General features: G+C 42.7%; 2 protein-coding genes across 2 annotated transcripts in view; one reads left to right on the forward strand and one right to left on the reverse strand.

Moving 5' to 3' along the window:
- The window catches only part of APCDD1L (adenomatosis polyposis coli down-regulated 1-like), an 11,987-nt gene extending 10,724 nt beyond the window's left edge, over positions 1-1,263 (forward strand). The window contains exon 3 of the mRNA XM_009893598.1: positions 414-1,263. Coding sequence (XP_009891900.1) covers positions 414-1,263 — 850 coding nt within the window. The remainder of the gene's footprint in view (positions 1-413) is intronic.
- Positions 1,264-11,467: 10,204 nt separating this feature from the next.
- Positions 11,468-14,987, reverse strand: part of VAPB (VAMP (vesicle-associated membrane protein)-associated protein B and C) — a 31,718-nt gene continuing 28,198 nt past the window's right edge. The window contains exon 8 of the mRNA XM_009893599.1: positions 11,468-12,717. Within this exon, the coding sequence (XP_009891901.1) occupies positions 12,557-12,717 (161 nt within the window). The 3' untranslated portion in view covers positions 11,468-12,556. The remainder of the gene's footprint in view (positions 12,718-14,987) is intronic.

Consider the following 14,987-nt stretch of genomic DNA (forward strand, 5'->3'; position numbering starts at 1 on the left):
GGGGTGGGGGGGCCTCCGTTCAGTGCGGGGTGGCCCAGACACAGGAGCCGCCCCGCTGTCAAGGTTTCACGGCCTCTTTGATTGCCGGAAAGACTGCATCGATTTTTCTGAACCGGTGCAGAGATGCGGTGGTGTGGGCACCTTCTCTCTCACCCTCACCTGTGGGTGTGTGTGGCAGGTTGCGGTGGAAAAGCTGTGGGAGAACCTGGATGGCCCGAGGGAGCGTTCCCTGTGCCTGCGGCCGCTCTGCCCTTGCCCTCCCCTCCTCCTGCCGCCCCTCGTAGCGGCACTGGCACAGACCTCTGTCCGTCCCAGCATACCCGAGCAGCAAAGAGCCCAGGCAGCGCTTCGTCTCGTGTAATCTGCCTGGATGTCTCGGGCTGAGTTCACTGCAGTTGAACACCCTGGTGCAGGAGCGGGGAGTTTCAGCTTTTAAAATATCCTGAAAGGGTATTTTGCCCATCAGTTTACGAAAATGTTATTTTTTGTCTTCTGCAGCACCATGTGCATCCTTGCCCAGCCTGTGGGATCATATACAGAGCTGATGAGCACCACCCACCCATACTGCCCCTCAGAGCTCAGCTGCCGATGCAGCTCAGCGGCAGCTGGGTGAGCACCCACTGCGAGGTCCGACCCGCCGTGCTTTTCCTCACCCGGTACTTCATATTCCACGGTAACAACCACACCTGGGAAGGTTATTACTATCACTACTCCGACCCCCTCTGCAAACAGCCGACTTTCACCATCTACGCGTCTGGCCATTACACCCAAGGCATCCCCTCCTCCAAGGTGAGGGGGGGAACAGAGCTGGCTTTCAAAGTCACGCAGGCTCGGGTGACGCCAATGGACCAGGTGACGGTGACGATGCTGAACTCCTCAGAACCTGGAAGCTGTGGGCTGACAAGCTCCTGGAGGGCTCGGGTGGAGCAGGATATAACACCCACAAATGGATGTTTGGCTTTGGGCATCAAGCTGCCCCACACGGAGTACGAACTTTTCAAAACGGAGCAAGACACGGAAGAGCACAGCCTGCTGTACATTGGCGAAAGGCCCACAGATGGATCCAGTCCTGACAGCCCGGCCAAGCGACCCACGTCCTACCAGGCACCTCTCATTCAGTGCGCCGGAGCGCCAGAGGAATTATCTAGCTACCTTAGTCTAAAATACGTGGGAAAAAAGGATGCTAATGGGAACGAAGCACTAAAACCTTTGCCTGTGGCCTTTTTACTGTTTATAGCACTTCTGTTTTTAAGATGGGACTAGTTATCTGTTCAGGCACAGCACAGAATTCAGATAGTCTTGGTGCTAGCATGACTTTTATATCCTTCAAATGAGCACATCTGGAATCAGTTTTACTCAGATTTGGAAACACTTTTTAAAAACGCTCAACAACAGTGAACGAAGCCAGGAAGATACGCCTGACTACACTCTGTTTGTCCTGTGGCTTTATTGCCTAATCTCCCCTCTTCTTTGCATACAAATTTAATGTAGTGACATGGATGCACTGCACATTGCAATAGATAATTTAGCAATATGGGGGAAGGGGGAAGCGACATCAATTACAAGTGCTGCTTTGAGCTTCTGACGTTGCTAAGATTTAATCAAGAGCCCGATTCAGATGTAATTCAAACATCCGAAGTGTCGGCTGCTGACTTTCTTTGAGGCTGAGTTCCCTCCCATGATACACCTATTGCTATTCTTGCAAATTTAATCTGCAGAGTCAGTCAGCAACAGATGAACAGTCAGCAAGTGCTCTTGATAAGGGCACAGTTAATTGTGCCTTTCTCAGTTTACAGAGATTTTCTGCAGTTTTCCTGTGTATGTACACACACAAAGACGCAACATACAATCTTCCACTTGAGTATGTACAAAAAGCAGCCCTCGCAGCATGGTGCCTTGACAGACTGTTACGCCTGACCCCGGTCATAAGAGAAGATACAGGAGATGGAAGAGGCTTTTGTGCACAGCTGCTCCGACCTTCCGCATTACACAGCTGCAGACACTGTGTCTGTGCTGCGTTATTCCGACTTTTCCAGCGCGGCACTGACCTGCGCTTCGGTACGTCGGCAGTGGCCCCGTGTCCCTGCACACCTTGTGCGCAGGCAGAGGCCGGCACCGCTCCTGTGCGCCGTGCACCCAGCGAAGCAAAAGATCGCTTACAAGCCTTCGCAGGCCACGTATCTTCGCTGTTTCCTTTCTAGTAAGTGTACTGCAGTACCAGTTAATCCATCTCTCCTTTCCATCAGACTGTCACTTCCAGCCTCATTCCTTTAAAGATGTTTCATAAATCTGCCTCCAGTGAACACTGGGCTGAGGAGACACTCGAATCAGACAGCATAGTTGGGTCAAACTGATTTCCACTGACAAGAAGCACAAACTAAGAAATTACATTCCCTGTCTGCTGCAGCTGAGAAGCATAGAATTTACTTGGAGAAGACCTCCTCCCAGTAGCTAAAGCCTCTCCAAATAAGCCTATATATCTTACACACAAAGGATATTTTGTTAAACCAGCTATGCAATAGCTATCTTCTTAATGCTGTATTTATGAACTTGCAGCTTGTACTTAGATAAATTATGGGGTTTATAACATAAAAATGCTTTTGGGGAATCTGTACATTAACTAATAATTCAGATGAGATGCTTATTAAATGCATACAGTTGTGACATAATGTTGTCATCATGTTCGCTTGCTCCAGGCGTGATCAAATACTAATCATGCACATAAGCAGTTACACTTCTAAGATGATACACAAAAAGGCCGAGCTTGGCTCCCTCGCCTTCGGTTCCCCCTGCAGTCAGTGGAGAAGGGGACTTCTCCAGGGTTAGTTCAGCAGGCAAAATACCTCCCTCTGCTTCCAAGGTGTTGCCTGCTGCTGCATGCAGACCCACAGGCAAACGTCGGAAGAACTGGAAATGCATCTTGGAGAATGTGGCATCTCCTTTGGGATGTCCCCATGGAGCTGCTGTGAATGGGGGCGAGGTGAGGGTAGCACAGCCGCATCGCACGTAAGCCATACGCGTGGCAGAACGTTTTCTTGGGCAGACCCATTTGCCGTCACCGTGCAGGAGCCGTCGCTCGTCGCTCGCTGCAGCCTCAAGAAAAGGCTCCTGGGACTCAACTCGGCGAGGCTCCGTGTTTCTGCGGGACCCACAGATGTCCATGGCCAGAGCAGGGAACAGCCTTGTGCTGGCTTTGGAGGGTGGGTGGAGGAGGGGGAAGGCAGTTCCTGCTTTACATTTACCCCCCAAGAATGAGATTTATGTGCAGATACTTGTTTGTTTCATTTACATAGTATGGAAATGTATTAAACTTAGCAAGTGTTCGGATATCGCGTGGTGTAAAAACTCCTCCAAAAGCACAGATCCTTTCAAAGTGGTGGAGGGATTAGCACGATGTAAAAAGTTACGAGACATCACCTGCTTATGCGGCACCACTGGAGAAAGGTCCCACCTCCTCCCACAGCCGGAGGACACCGCTCGGCCCCCGCAGCGCTGGATGCTCAGCCACAGCTCCGCGACCCCGCGCCACGGACGGGCTACGCCGACTAAACCTCCCAATGACAGCCTCATCAGGAGCCTCCTTGTCCTCTGGTTCCCCCCCCCTTTAAGTATACTTCTGAAAGAAAAAAGCCATGAAAAAGCTATTTGCATAAATATCATAACTTTTATTGTTCTGTTCACAGTTCTTTGGAGAAACATTCCTAAATTACACAGTTATTCTCTCTTAAGAATTTGTTGCTTTTTTGCCTTTTTTCCAATTTGAATTTGCCTGGCTTCGATTGCCAGTCAGTGATTCTTGTTGTGTTGCTCTTTAAGATCAGAAAGCTGCAGTGTTCAGTATTTTCTCCCCGTGAAGGTACTTGTGCACTGTAACCAAGACATTCTCAATTCTGGTAGATAAACTCAGCCAACCGAGTTTTCTCTCTCTAAGGCATTTTCACACTCCACCAGTGATTTTTTTAATGTTTTTTTTGCATCCATTCCAATTACTCAGCTTCTCTTTTAAAATGTAAATATCCAAATTGCATCCAAAATTCCCAACTCTCACAGCTGAGACATACAGAAATATAATCTCTTACTGCTAACGGTAATTAAAAACAGGAACACATTCTTGTTCGTTAGTCTTTCACCCTGGGACTGCACTGGGGACACGTGGAGCTCTTACTCACTCTGGTTCTGGGTGTGGATATTTTTGTCCTGTTAACATTGTATCAGCAGTGATTTTTTACCTGTTTTCACCAGTGATCCGGAACCATTGAATCGTATCGGGTGCCAGCAGACCCTTCTGTCCCCCATTTCATTATGGTTCTCTGTGAACAACCTTCTAAAAGGTGTGATTATCTGAAACCACCAAGCTTCGCAGGGGCCCAGATACACTCAGTTCACACTAATCCCAAAGAAAACTGAAAACCAAAGACAGAATGAAATGACTTACATCACACTCCTTCATTAACATTCACCTCCGTCCCCGTCCCCGTCCCCTCCCGGGGGTGTTGCGCTAGCCAAGCGCTTCACCCGGGCAGTCCTGCCCCATTCGCCACCCTCCTCATCCACAGGTCAGAGACTGCCCCAGGCACCTCCCTTAGAGGGACTGATAGGAGGTTTCTAGACCTACTGAATTTAAAAATGTTATTTTTTAATATTAAGTATTGCTAATGAATGACATCACCTTTCTGGTTCTCTTACATCATCACTAGCAGTTTTGCCACCTGCATCTCGTAATGGTCCTTACCCTACCGCAAACGTTTCCTCTGAACTTCAGCTCTTCATCACCCTCTCTGAGCACTCCAACCCATACATTTTTCTTTTCCTTTGGCTACTGCTTTCCTTATTAATTTTCTACATAACTCTCATTTTGAGTTCATCGCTGTCTGCTTCCCTTTTTCTCATTTGTTTTGTATTACTTTACATATGATTTTTCCCTTTGTTTTATCACTGAAATAGGATGGATGGTTAGGCAAAGTTGTCCCCCTTCTCGATTGCAAAATTCTTGGGGTTTTGGCCATTTAATAGCTTTCACTTAGAAAATTGTCAAGTCTAATTCAGTTTTCCATCTAATTTTTTCTTCACTACCAGGTTCACTATGAAATGTGCTTAGCTATGCCCTTCTGAAGCACCAGTTACATTTCTTAGCAGTTTGCACGGCTGTATGCTGAGCTCGAATGTCATCAGGATTCCACGGCAACCACCAACTTCCAGTTCTGCGATTCGTTTATCTTCATCTGACATAAACAAGACAAAACCAAGTAACTTTGTGTTTCATGTCTAACTCTGCATTAGAAAAGCAGGTCTAAGGCACAGACAACAAACATTAGTCCTGACTACTGGATTCCTTTAAACTGTAAAATAGATACCTGTTTATTGTAGCTGTGAAGAAAAACCAAGCTAACAGGTGCACTGGCAGGCTACTGCCCGAAAGTCAGTGGTAACGGGACAGAAGAGTTGGAAAACTCTTCCCCATTCACTTCTTACATAATACTTTTCAAAAGTTTAATCTTTTTTAACCACTCCAAAAAGCAGAGAAAAAGAAAAAAAAAATTTTCAAACTCTCGGAATGCATTTAGCAGCTTCCTGCCCTGAGCCTGAGCAGGAAAGGCTCTCGTACCTTCTTTAGTATCGTAAGCTGCTCAGCTGGGTTGCCTTTGCAATTTTCTGCTTCTCTAGCAGGCACGAAAATTTAAAGCATGAGCTGACTTTGCCAGACAAAGAGTCATGGGTCTGATCTCCTCGTCACAGCTCAATTAACAGTAACTTATTTTTCCAATTAGCCACCTTAACGCCCCCCTGTGTAAAATGCCTTCGAATGTTATTTTGCGTTCTACGTTTCCCAAACCATTCTTAAACAAAACACACAAAAAAGTTTTAAACTGCTTTTGGATATATTAACAGCATCGAGCTAGTGCTTCGTTTGATAAACAATCCACACCGAATACAAAAGCATGCTATTCACTATAAATAAATACGCTGCATTGAAGCAGCAGAGAAAAGCCGGGGACACAAAGGAGATGGCTGACAAGACTCATTTCTCCAAACTCTACACAGAGCGAAGAGGAGGAAGGAACAAATCTGATCAAAGAGGAGCAGAAGGCGAGCGGGTCCCGGGGTGGGAAAAGCAGCAGTGGGGCATGTGCGGGGCACGCTCCCGTGGGCCCCGAGGCCGGACGGGCAGAGCCGGGAGAGCGAGACGGGGAGGGCGATGGGCAGAAAGAGGCTGAGATGGAAAATAAATAGGCAGCAGAGAAGAAAAGCCATTTAAAGACGCTCGGCTGAACATGGGTTTCTGTGCCAAGGAGCAGCGAACAAACAAGGATGACTTGGATGGAACCAGAGGGCCGAGGGGGGGAATGGGGTGAGATTTGACAGCTCAGGCACAATAGATCAGAAAAGAAATTGGGCAGGAAAGTCTGCAGCCTTCACAGAAACGCTCCTTTGGGCTCAGAACTGAGGCAAAAAATCCTGGCTCCGATCGCACTTCTGTGTGGCCTCCCAGTGAAATGTGAAAACAAAACCTGCTGCTTCAGCTCAAGGCTGCTCACCACCACATCGGATGCTTCTGTCGAGAATGGGTGTCCGTACGCAGAACATAAAGGATTCAGTCCTGACGCACACGTGGGTTACACCCATGATGCCATTTTTTAAGTTCAACTTTTAAAAACCTAATTATACGTATCTTAAGAGAACTTAAGATCTTCTTGTATGAGGTCAGGTGTGCCTGACCTTGGCACACCAAGTTGGGCGGCCTTAGACACCTTCTGGGCCTCCCCTCCCCTCCCGACGCGGTACCGAAGCCTCGAGCGGGTACTGCAGCGTACTCACAACAAGAGGCCAAACAACACATTTTGCCATTTCCTAACTTCTGAGTGCTTGACTTTTACAGCCTTAATAAAGGTCTTTTAAGAGTAGTTGCATGTGGATAATTACGTGTGGGAATTTTGCCAACTCAAACATGAGGGACTTCAAGAGGCTTTTCTAATCTTGTGGGTTTATCCACTGAAGAAAAAGATTTGATTAAAAAAATGAAGTACAGCTAAACTGGGAACAATCCTTTACTACGGGCTGTTCTTCACTTCTTCATAGGCACTTTGAAATCTTGAAAAAAACCCTCACAAAATTAGGAACTTATTAAATAAGAATGAAATGTATCAATGCAGAAACATAAACAGAAATGCCAGATGTGTAATGTCAACTTGTAATACGTGGCTTCTATTAGTTCTTCTTAATTCATTTGTTTTCGTAACTTCTTTTGTTTTACCATCTGGAAAAGGCCATTTTCTAATGACAGATCACAGGAGAAAAGATCCAAAGTTCAAGTTTCCTTCAAGGAAAAGCAGCGTTGTTTCTGTACTCGCAGACCCAGAGCTCCTTTTTGTAGTGTTCACTCCCGCAGAAGCCTCGGGACAACACACTTAGACCTGGACCGGGAGGCAAAAAAGATCTACGTGGAAGTTCAGTCAAGTTTTCAAAAGTTTTACTCCTCAAAGTACAAATGTGAATGCGGTTCTGTAAAAGGAAACGAAGCCACGGGAAATGGGGGAATAAATGAGGGGCGCGTGGTCATTCTGGAAGTGTGCACGTGCATGCTTACTAGAATACTACATGTAAGAGATTGCTGGCTGGCTCTTACTTGTGTTATTTTAAAAAATAATCTACATTTATCCAGCAAAAAAATCAACCCATTAATAAAACAAATTTTATAGTTAAGCAGATCTGAGTAGTGGAAACACACAATTACTTCATCCTCTGCAGTTAATCAAAATAAAAGTAACGGCACAATGAGTAGTGTCACTTTTGCACTGACACCCGTTGGACAAAGTGATTCAGTACACATGAAGCCGTCAGCATAATATAAAGAAATTTTCATTGGACACGGTCAAAGGATCAGCTTTGCCCTGCTTGAACAATAAATCCCACTATTTATCTAACAGATGATTTATACTAGCATCGTATCCCATTGTCATCTTTTCATCAAGTATACCTAGAGAACAGCGCGGCTTCACAGTATGAGCACGCAGCCTTGCTCAGGCGTTGCTTTTCTCTCTAAAACGCGTAAACATTGGTTTATACAAATGTTTTCTGATCAGTAAATTAAACTTGTAGACACATATCTGATTACGAAGAATAGTAACTTCCACATATGGTATTGAACTGGTCTCACTCCTGTACAGGTTACTTTCTTCTTTTTATATTAGGGTTTCTGACTCAAAAAAAAATAAAAATCTCAAATACGTACACTGAAATTCACTCACCACCTGTCCCTTCTCAACTCACTCACTTGAGGATTTGAGTAACGGACGCTAACCTGTTCCCAAACAAAGACAAAGTGGCTCTCCAGCCCCACGCTGCTCTCGAGCTGCTGCGAAGCACCACTGCAGCTGTAACACAGTCACACGTGAGGTTCAGAGCGCTTGCTTTGCCTGTTCTTTAATTTCAAATAGAGGGATTTGGGGTTGTGTTTTTTTCCTCAGTTGCTTTAAATAGAAAACAGAACTCAGGATATGGCATTTATGGGCATCGTGCCGAGCAAGAGAAGTAGTTTCAAAACCTCAGGCTACTACAGTTAAGTCACTATCATGCCCCAGAATTAAGGAAATGTTCCAATTAAGAGATGAAAGTGTCGTACACGTTTTCTAAAGAAAAGGGATGGCATAGAGTTTTCTTTCATTAGGACACTGCAACATCCAGTATCTTAAGACATTAACAATCCATTTTTGTGTGCACACCGCTCTGTGAATATGCTAAGTCACGGTTATAGTAAGAACTGCAAGTTTACATGTGCTGTGAATAGAAACCCTTTACAGTTTATTGGTGAGAGGAAACTCTAGCGATGTTCAAAGTGAAGTTCCAACTTTATCCCACTAACAGCATTTCAGGAGAAAAAAAGTAACACGGAATACCACCATCAAGCTATTACAATCCCGTATTTTTAGAAAATTACATTATGGTACGTCAATCCCTCTCAACGTGACATGCACGGCATTACTGTGCTCTTTGATCCCTGAGGCTGTTCAGCAGTAACTGGAAAGGGGGCGCCTCGCTTGCCTGTGCAGTCGTTACAGTTGTGCATTCCCAGCGGCCAACTGCCAATGCAGAGCAGTAGTTGTGATCATTCGTGCATGGTGTGTTTGCTTTAGGATGTGGATAACTACATAAAAATAGTAGAAACCATTTTCCATTCATTTCCCAGTACTGGGCTTCAAGACATTTTAGATACCCCATTTATACCAAATTTGCCCAGAGTGCAGACAGGACTGTAAAGCTCCACAAAGTGAACGTTACCTAAGCAGCCTCTACTGCCTTCTACAGAAATTAACAGTAAACATATATGCAGAACAGTATGGACAATAATTTGATTAATAACTTGATTTGTACTATCATGTATCAGTTACAGTTTTCTAATATCTGGTGTTGTATGAGGACACCAGACAATAATCTTATTTAGAGACTATATGTTTCATGCACAACTTCCTAAGATATACAACGCCCTCCAGAATAATTCACTTTCTGTGAATACTTAATGAAAACAGTTGCTCTGGTGTCATCATCTAAGGGACAACTTACAAAAGATCCAGGTGGCTTAAGAACGTCTATCCAATACATTTTTTGCAATGTATCTACAGACTGGCCTTTTAGGGACCTTGGAAGAAAACCCATCCTTAGTTTTCTTTCTGCTGCACATGAAAGGGTCCGGCCAGACAGGCAGGTGATAAGATTCCACTGATCAGTCATTTTATTTTAGGCAAAAGCAAAGCATTATCCAGACACTTCAGTGCTATTGTCTGTTCAGGCTGTTAGCAGAAATGATTAGGAAAGACCTCAGAATTCTGTTAAGTTCCAAAATGTAAGCAGTTAATTTAAGAGTCTTGTTTAGGACTGACGGTGTGGGTCAGCCCCAACTGCAGACGGTAGTTGTCACCAACAGATCCTTAACTAAGGTCCTTTGTGTGTTGGGTCTCTTCAATCACAACTTGCACTTCAGAGCGCGAGAGTGTTCCTCCAGGACCTCTCTGTAATCCCGGAGTGCAAACAACAGGAACGACTGCTCACAAACGACTTCAGGTTCCAAGCTGTCACAGGTCATGAAGAAGTGACTATGGAACACCAGGAGGAGGACACTCCTGAGCCAGCAGAGTCAACTGTGCTAGCCAACAGCATGTGTAAAATTTGCCTGAAACATTACTACAGATATACTCACAAGAGACCAGTTTAAAGCTTCGATCCTCCACCTTTACCCTGCAAAGACAGCAGGTTTTTCGAAAAGAAAGTTTAAGGCTATTTTTCAGGGCGCTCAAGAAAAGTTAACTTTTTTTTTTTTTAAAAGCAAATTAGGAATTTAGGTCTTCTGATAACACATTTTTAGCGAGATCGAGATGTTTATGGCCTCTTAAAAAAATACTGCACAGATCAGTCTCCTTCAGTAAAGGCTTTCTCAAATATATTTTTCAAAGTCATGAAAAATAATTTTGCAACATCACTTACAACTTTGTCTTTCTGAAAAGGTTCTTTTAAAATGTTTCGTGTAAAAGCTTTCATTAGCTTCTACTGCCCTGAAAGTAACATCTTCTTGACCGGCTCTGCCCAATTTGTCACAGTGAACTCACTGCTTCATTCTTTCCAGCTCATCTCCCATCTTCTCTGCCCCTTTACAGGCATATTTTAATTGCTTTGTCACTTCCATCCTGAGCAGACAAGGCACTAGCATTTTAAAATGCTAAAGATACACCTCTCATTTCTGTTGAATCTTCTACAAGTACTTTGAGTTGTGTTCATAAGCTGAACACACCAATTAAGATTTTTTCCTCCTATTTTCTTATTAGACCTCACATAAAATTTCACTTGTTTGCACTTGTAAAGCAGGAAACCCTTGAGACACAAGTGGAACAAATATAAAGGTCAATGAGTGTAGCAGACAGGCTGCAGCCCAAACAGCTTTCTCAAGAAATCACAGGAATAATAAAGGAATGAAAGAAGTCGCTTTTAAAAGACATATCTTAATCCTGAAAGGTGTTACAAAAAACTGCTGTCACTGATGGTTTCTGGACCTACCATCTAAGAATATACGGGAATTTATCTGCTCAACAGCTGTTTCTTCTACTGAAGTCCAACATGTTAAAACACATTGAGTTTATGTATTTTGTACTAAAAGTACACTTAAAACCAACTTAGTTTAACCTTACTCTCAAAATGCTGTCAAGCATCTTAACTACTGAACCCAACTAAAATGAAAAATGGGCCGTCACCGTGTACCTCAGCAGCCAGCACGGTTACCTTGAACAGCACTTTGGTACATCAGGCTCATGATGGGGTGGTTTGGATTGATTTTGAAATTAGGCTGCAAAAAAATTTCATCCTGAAACAAGGCTGCAAGTTTCCTTATGCCATGAACAAACTATAAATTGACAGAGAATATTCTTTCGTCCTCCCCTCTAAAACTGTGAGAACATGACAAAAGTAACAAAGGAAACATTAATTTGGGGGCTTTATTTAATTTTTCTTTTCTTTTTTTTTCTTTTTTGAAGATGCTACATAGTCAAACAGGATTGGTCTTTTACGGCATAGGACTAGTTTACTACTTATATTTTTTTCCCCTAGATAGACTTATTTACATACAAAACCAGTTTCCTGACCACTGTTTCTCCAATACTCAGATGATCAAAACTCCCAACAATTGTGTAGTGCCCAAAACACCAGGAGGCAGAAGAATCTCGCATCACTACAGCAGCAAATTTTTAGTTCTAGTCACTGGCTTTAAACAGGTGCCTTTTCATACCATATAGTATTAGTCAATTTTGTGACAGTAAGGAAACATGAGATGAAATACATTAAATAAGTTAAATATGCATTAAACATCTCTGAATAACACTTTAATTCAACTAAATGAACCAACAGCAACGTAGCTTGGTCCCTTTACGAGAACAAGGCATTGACCTTTATTCCAAATGAGCGTCATACCAGTCAATATATGCCTCTTAATGATGCCTAGCACATTCAGCATTGCCACATACAATTCTTTTCAGCTTCTCACTATTCATTTAAGTGCCAAGAAATCGGTAACTTGCACAGAGTTGAAGACACTGACAGAAACTGTTAAATTTATGAGCAGAATGGTGGATTAACGTATTTTACAGAAGTTAACACCTCCTGCCTAACCCAGCTCCAAACATCCAATAGGGCCAGCTCCAGCAGTGGAGGAATAGTTTTTTCTCGTTTTCCCTTTTTTTTTTTTTCCTTTTTTTTTTTTTTTTAAAAGAGGTAATCCAGCAACATGTAGCAGGGTCTAAGAATGTTTAAAATGACATATACAATATTCCATTGTAGTGTTAAATCATGATTTTCTTCCCCTTTCCATCTCCCCCCTTTCATCATGAATATTCATTCATTCATTGTACATTTTAAACTTTCTAGATTATGTTACATAGTATTTGTGCAGGGGTAATTTAAAGGCAAGACCTGTGAGATGTCATACATTAATTTTTTTTTTAAACATTGTTATGAATAAATTTAATCCAATGATATGGCAGAACCATCAAACCAATTTACAATTTCCAGCATGCTGCCTCTACAAGGCTATTTTTCCTATAATTACACCAAAGACAAAGAACAAAACCACCAAAGCAAGTAGTCTGGAGCTGAGCCCTTCGTCCTTGACAGCAGCTGCAGAAGCAGATATTGGGTTGTTTGTCTGAGGTGCCTTCCTCATCCGCAGTCCATCTTCTTCCTAAAGAAATATATGTTGATTATTTCTACTGAAAAAACATTTAAAATATTATCCCTTATCATATTTATTTTAGATAGGCATAATAAAACAGGCAAAAGCTAATTTACAGCTCTATTTCTGGAAGTGTTCAAGGCCAGGTTGGACAGGGCTCTGGTGGGAGGTGTCCCTGCCCAGGGCAGGGGGGTGGAACTGGAGGATTGTTGAGGTCCCTTCCCACCCAAACTGCTCTGTGATTCTGAGATTGCTACATAATCCTGACAAGGAAAGGGTAGCGAGGTAGAAGAGGAGTTCTGTATCTACTTGACCGGTAGAGCAAAAAACACCATGCTCCTGAAGTTTTCTCCTGCTGACTAAGGTAACAGAGGAAGCGACACGGAAGGCCGCAAGAACACTTGTCCGAAGTCTGGAGACAGCTCCAGAACTTCAGAAACCAGTGATGGAGGGAATGGCATAAAGATGCTTTTCTTGCTCTGTAAGCAAATATATTGCTATTGGGGAAAATGCTTCGCAATATAACTAAGACGGGTTGTGAAAAATATGCAACTTGAGGGCAATTATACTTGTCATTTCCCTAGTTAGATGCCACAAGCAAATTTTACCAGCATTTGAAGGGAAATCTGTTTGCCACATCATATTAATGCTGACATTTCAACGTGAAACTAGTGGCAATAATTAGGATATTCTCCAGCTATCTTGACTTAAAGATGTATGAGACAGCAGATAAAACATCACTGTAACACCAGATATTACCATTTCAAGTGGAGATGATGTTCCCCACGTCTTGATCTAAACTGTTGTGCAGCACAGCTGTGTGTTAGCACACTCCATTCCAGACACGCACACACAGAGCACTTTAGGAGGTGGGAAAGTGAGCTTTTTGTGACCTAACTTGTGTACAGCTGAAGCAATAGTGTTAGACATTTTTATGTCATGCAGTATTACAGCACAGAAGTATAAGATACAGAAGCAAAAGCCTCCAGTCTATACACAAAAAAATACTCCAGCAATAAAATTGTACTAAAAGTTACTGCAGCCTTACAAATTGTCAGATAATGGAATTTCAAAAGGCTCAGTGTATGTCAGTGTTTCTCACTTTTGAATTTAAAGGGGCACCTAGGGTTCTGGAGGAAAACATTACTGATTTATTTTTTATCATTTATTTATTGAAAGTCACAGACTACCTGATACCTCACTACTACTGTAAGTCTGGATGGGGACAACTGACTTTTGTAAACAATAGAATGCTGTTTACCTATACAGTAATTTTAATGCTAGAAACAACACATTTTCATTTTAAATATTTTAATTTCCTTTTGACAGTGACTTTAGCCTGACACTGACAGCACCTGGTCGCTAGCAGTAATTTAACATTGATTTCTGATGTTTTACAGATGTTTCTAACACTCCACAAAGGGAACGAACTGCACATCGTTTCAAGATGTTACTGTAAAACATGAGATCAATTCTAGGTATCTCCTGTAGAGTGTTTATTCAAGACTGATTTGCTGAAAAAAATAATTATATAGTACTTAAAGTATTGTGAGACACTGGCAAAACAAGAACACAAGGAGAATTTAAGGTCATGTCTCAGCTATATCCATATATTATTTCTATGTGCAAAACAAAACTGGTTTCCAAAAGTTTAAAGAATTTCTTCATGCATCAGGCGGCCAAGCAGCATCAGAGCTGACAGAAGTGAGTTCCTTCTATTTGGCTCCAACAGTCACAAATTGCAAATTTTCACTGGTCCTGTTACAAAACTAGACATTTACAAAAAATGAAACTACCCTAAAAGGAGTTTTTCAGCGTGGTGATAAAAAGCTTCTCAATTACTCGATTTCACAGCGATGTGCTGGATCTGACAGGAAGCATATTTCCTGTTAATGTCTGTCTTTGGTCATTTCAACTGCCTATTATAGATGTGATTACTAAAACAGTATTTGCACAACACTGCTCTCAAGCTCCCATCGGTTTGAGAGAACGGGGCCAAATGCAACACTGAATGCTTAACTCGGACTGAGAATATTAGGTGGGAAAAGAAAAAAAGAGAGGGAATGCATTGCTTTGGGTTGCTATCCAATCAGTTTCTGTGACTGCGCGACTTGTACACTCCTTTCAAAGGAAGCATTTATTTCAACACTTTTTCCTCAGTCTACAGATAGAAACCTAAATCATCTTTTCATTTATAGACAACATTAAAATATTGTCCCAAGGTCAGGTAACCAAACCTTTAAGTCAGAAGCTTCTTTTTCAGAAAAGGGGTAGATCGGGG

The sequence above is a fragment of the Charadrius vociferus genome, unplaced genomic scaffold (genome assembly GCF_000708025.1).
Source record: "Charadrius vociferus isolate BGI_N301 unplaced genomic scaffold, ASM70802v2 scaffold259, whole genome shotgun sequence".
In the NCBI taxonomy this organism is placed as follows: domain Eukaryota; kingdom Metazoa; phylum Chordata; class Aves; order Charadriiformes; family Charadriidae; genus Charadrius; species Charadrius vociferus.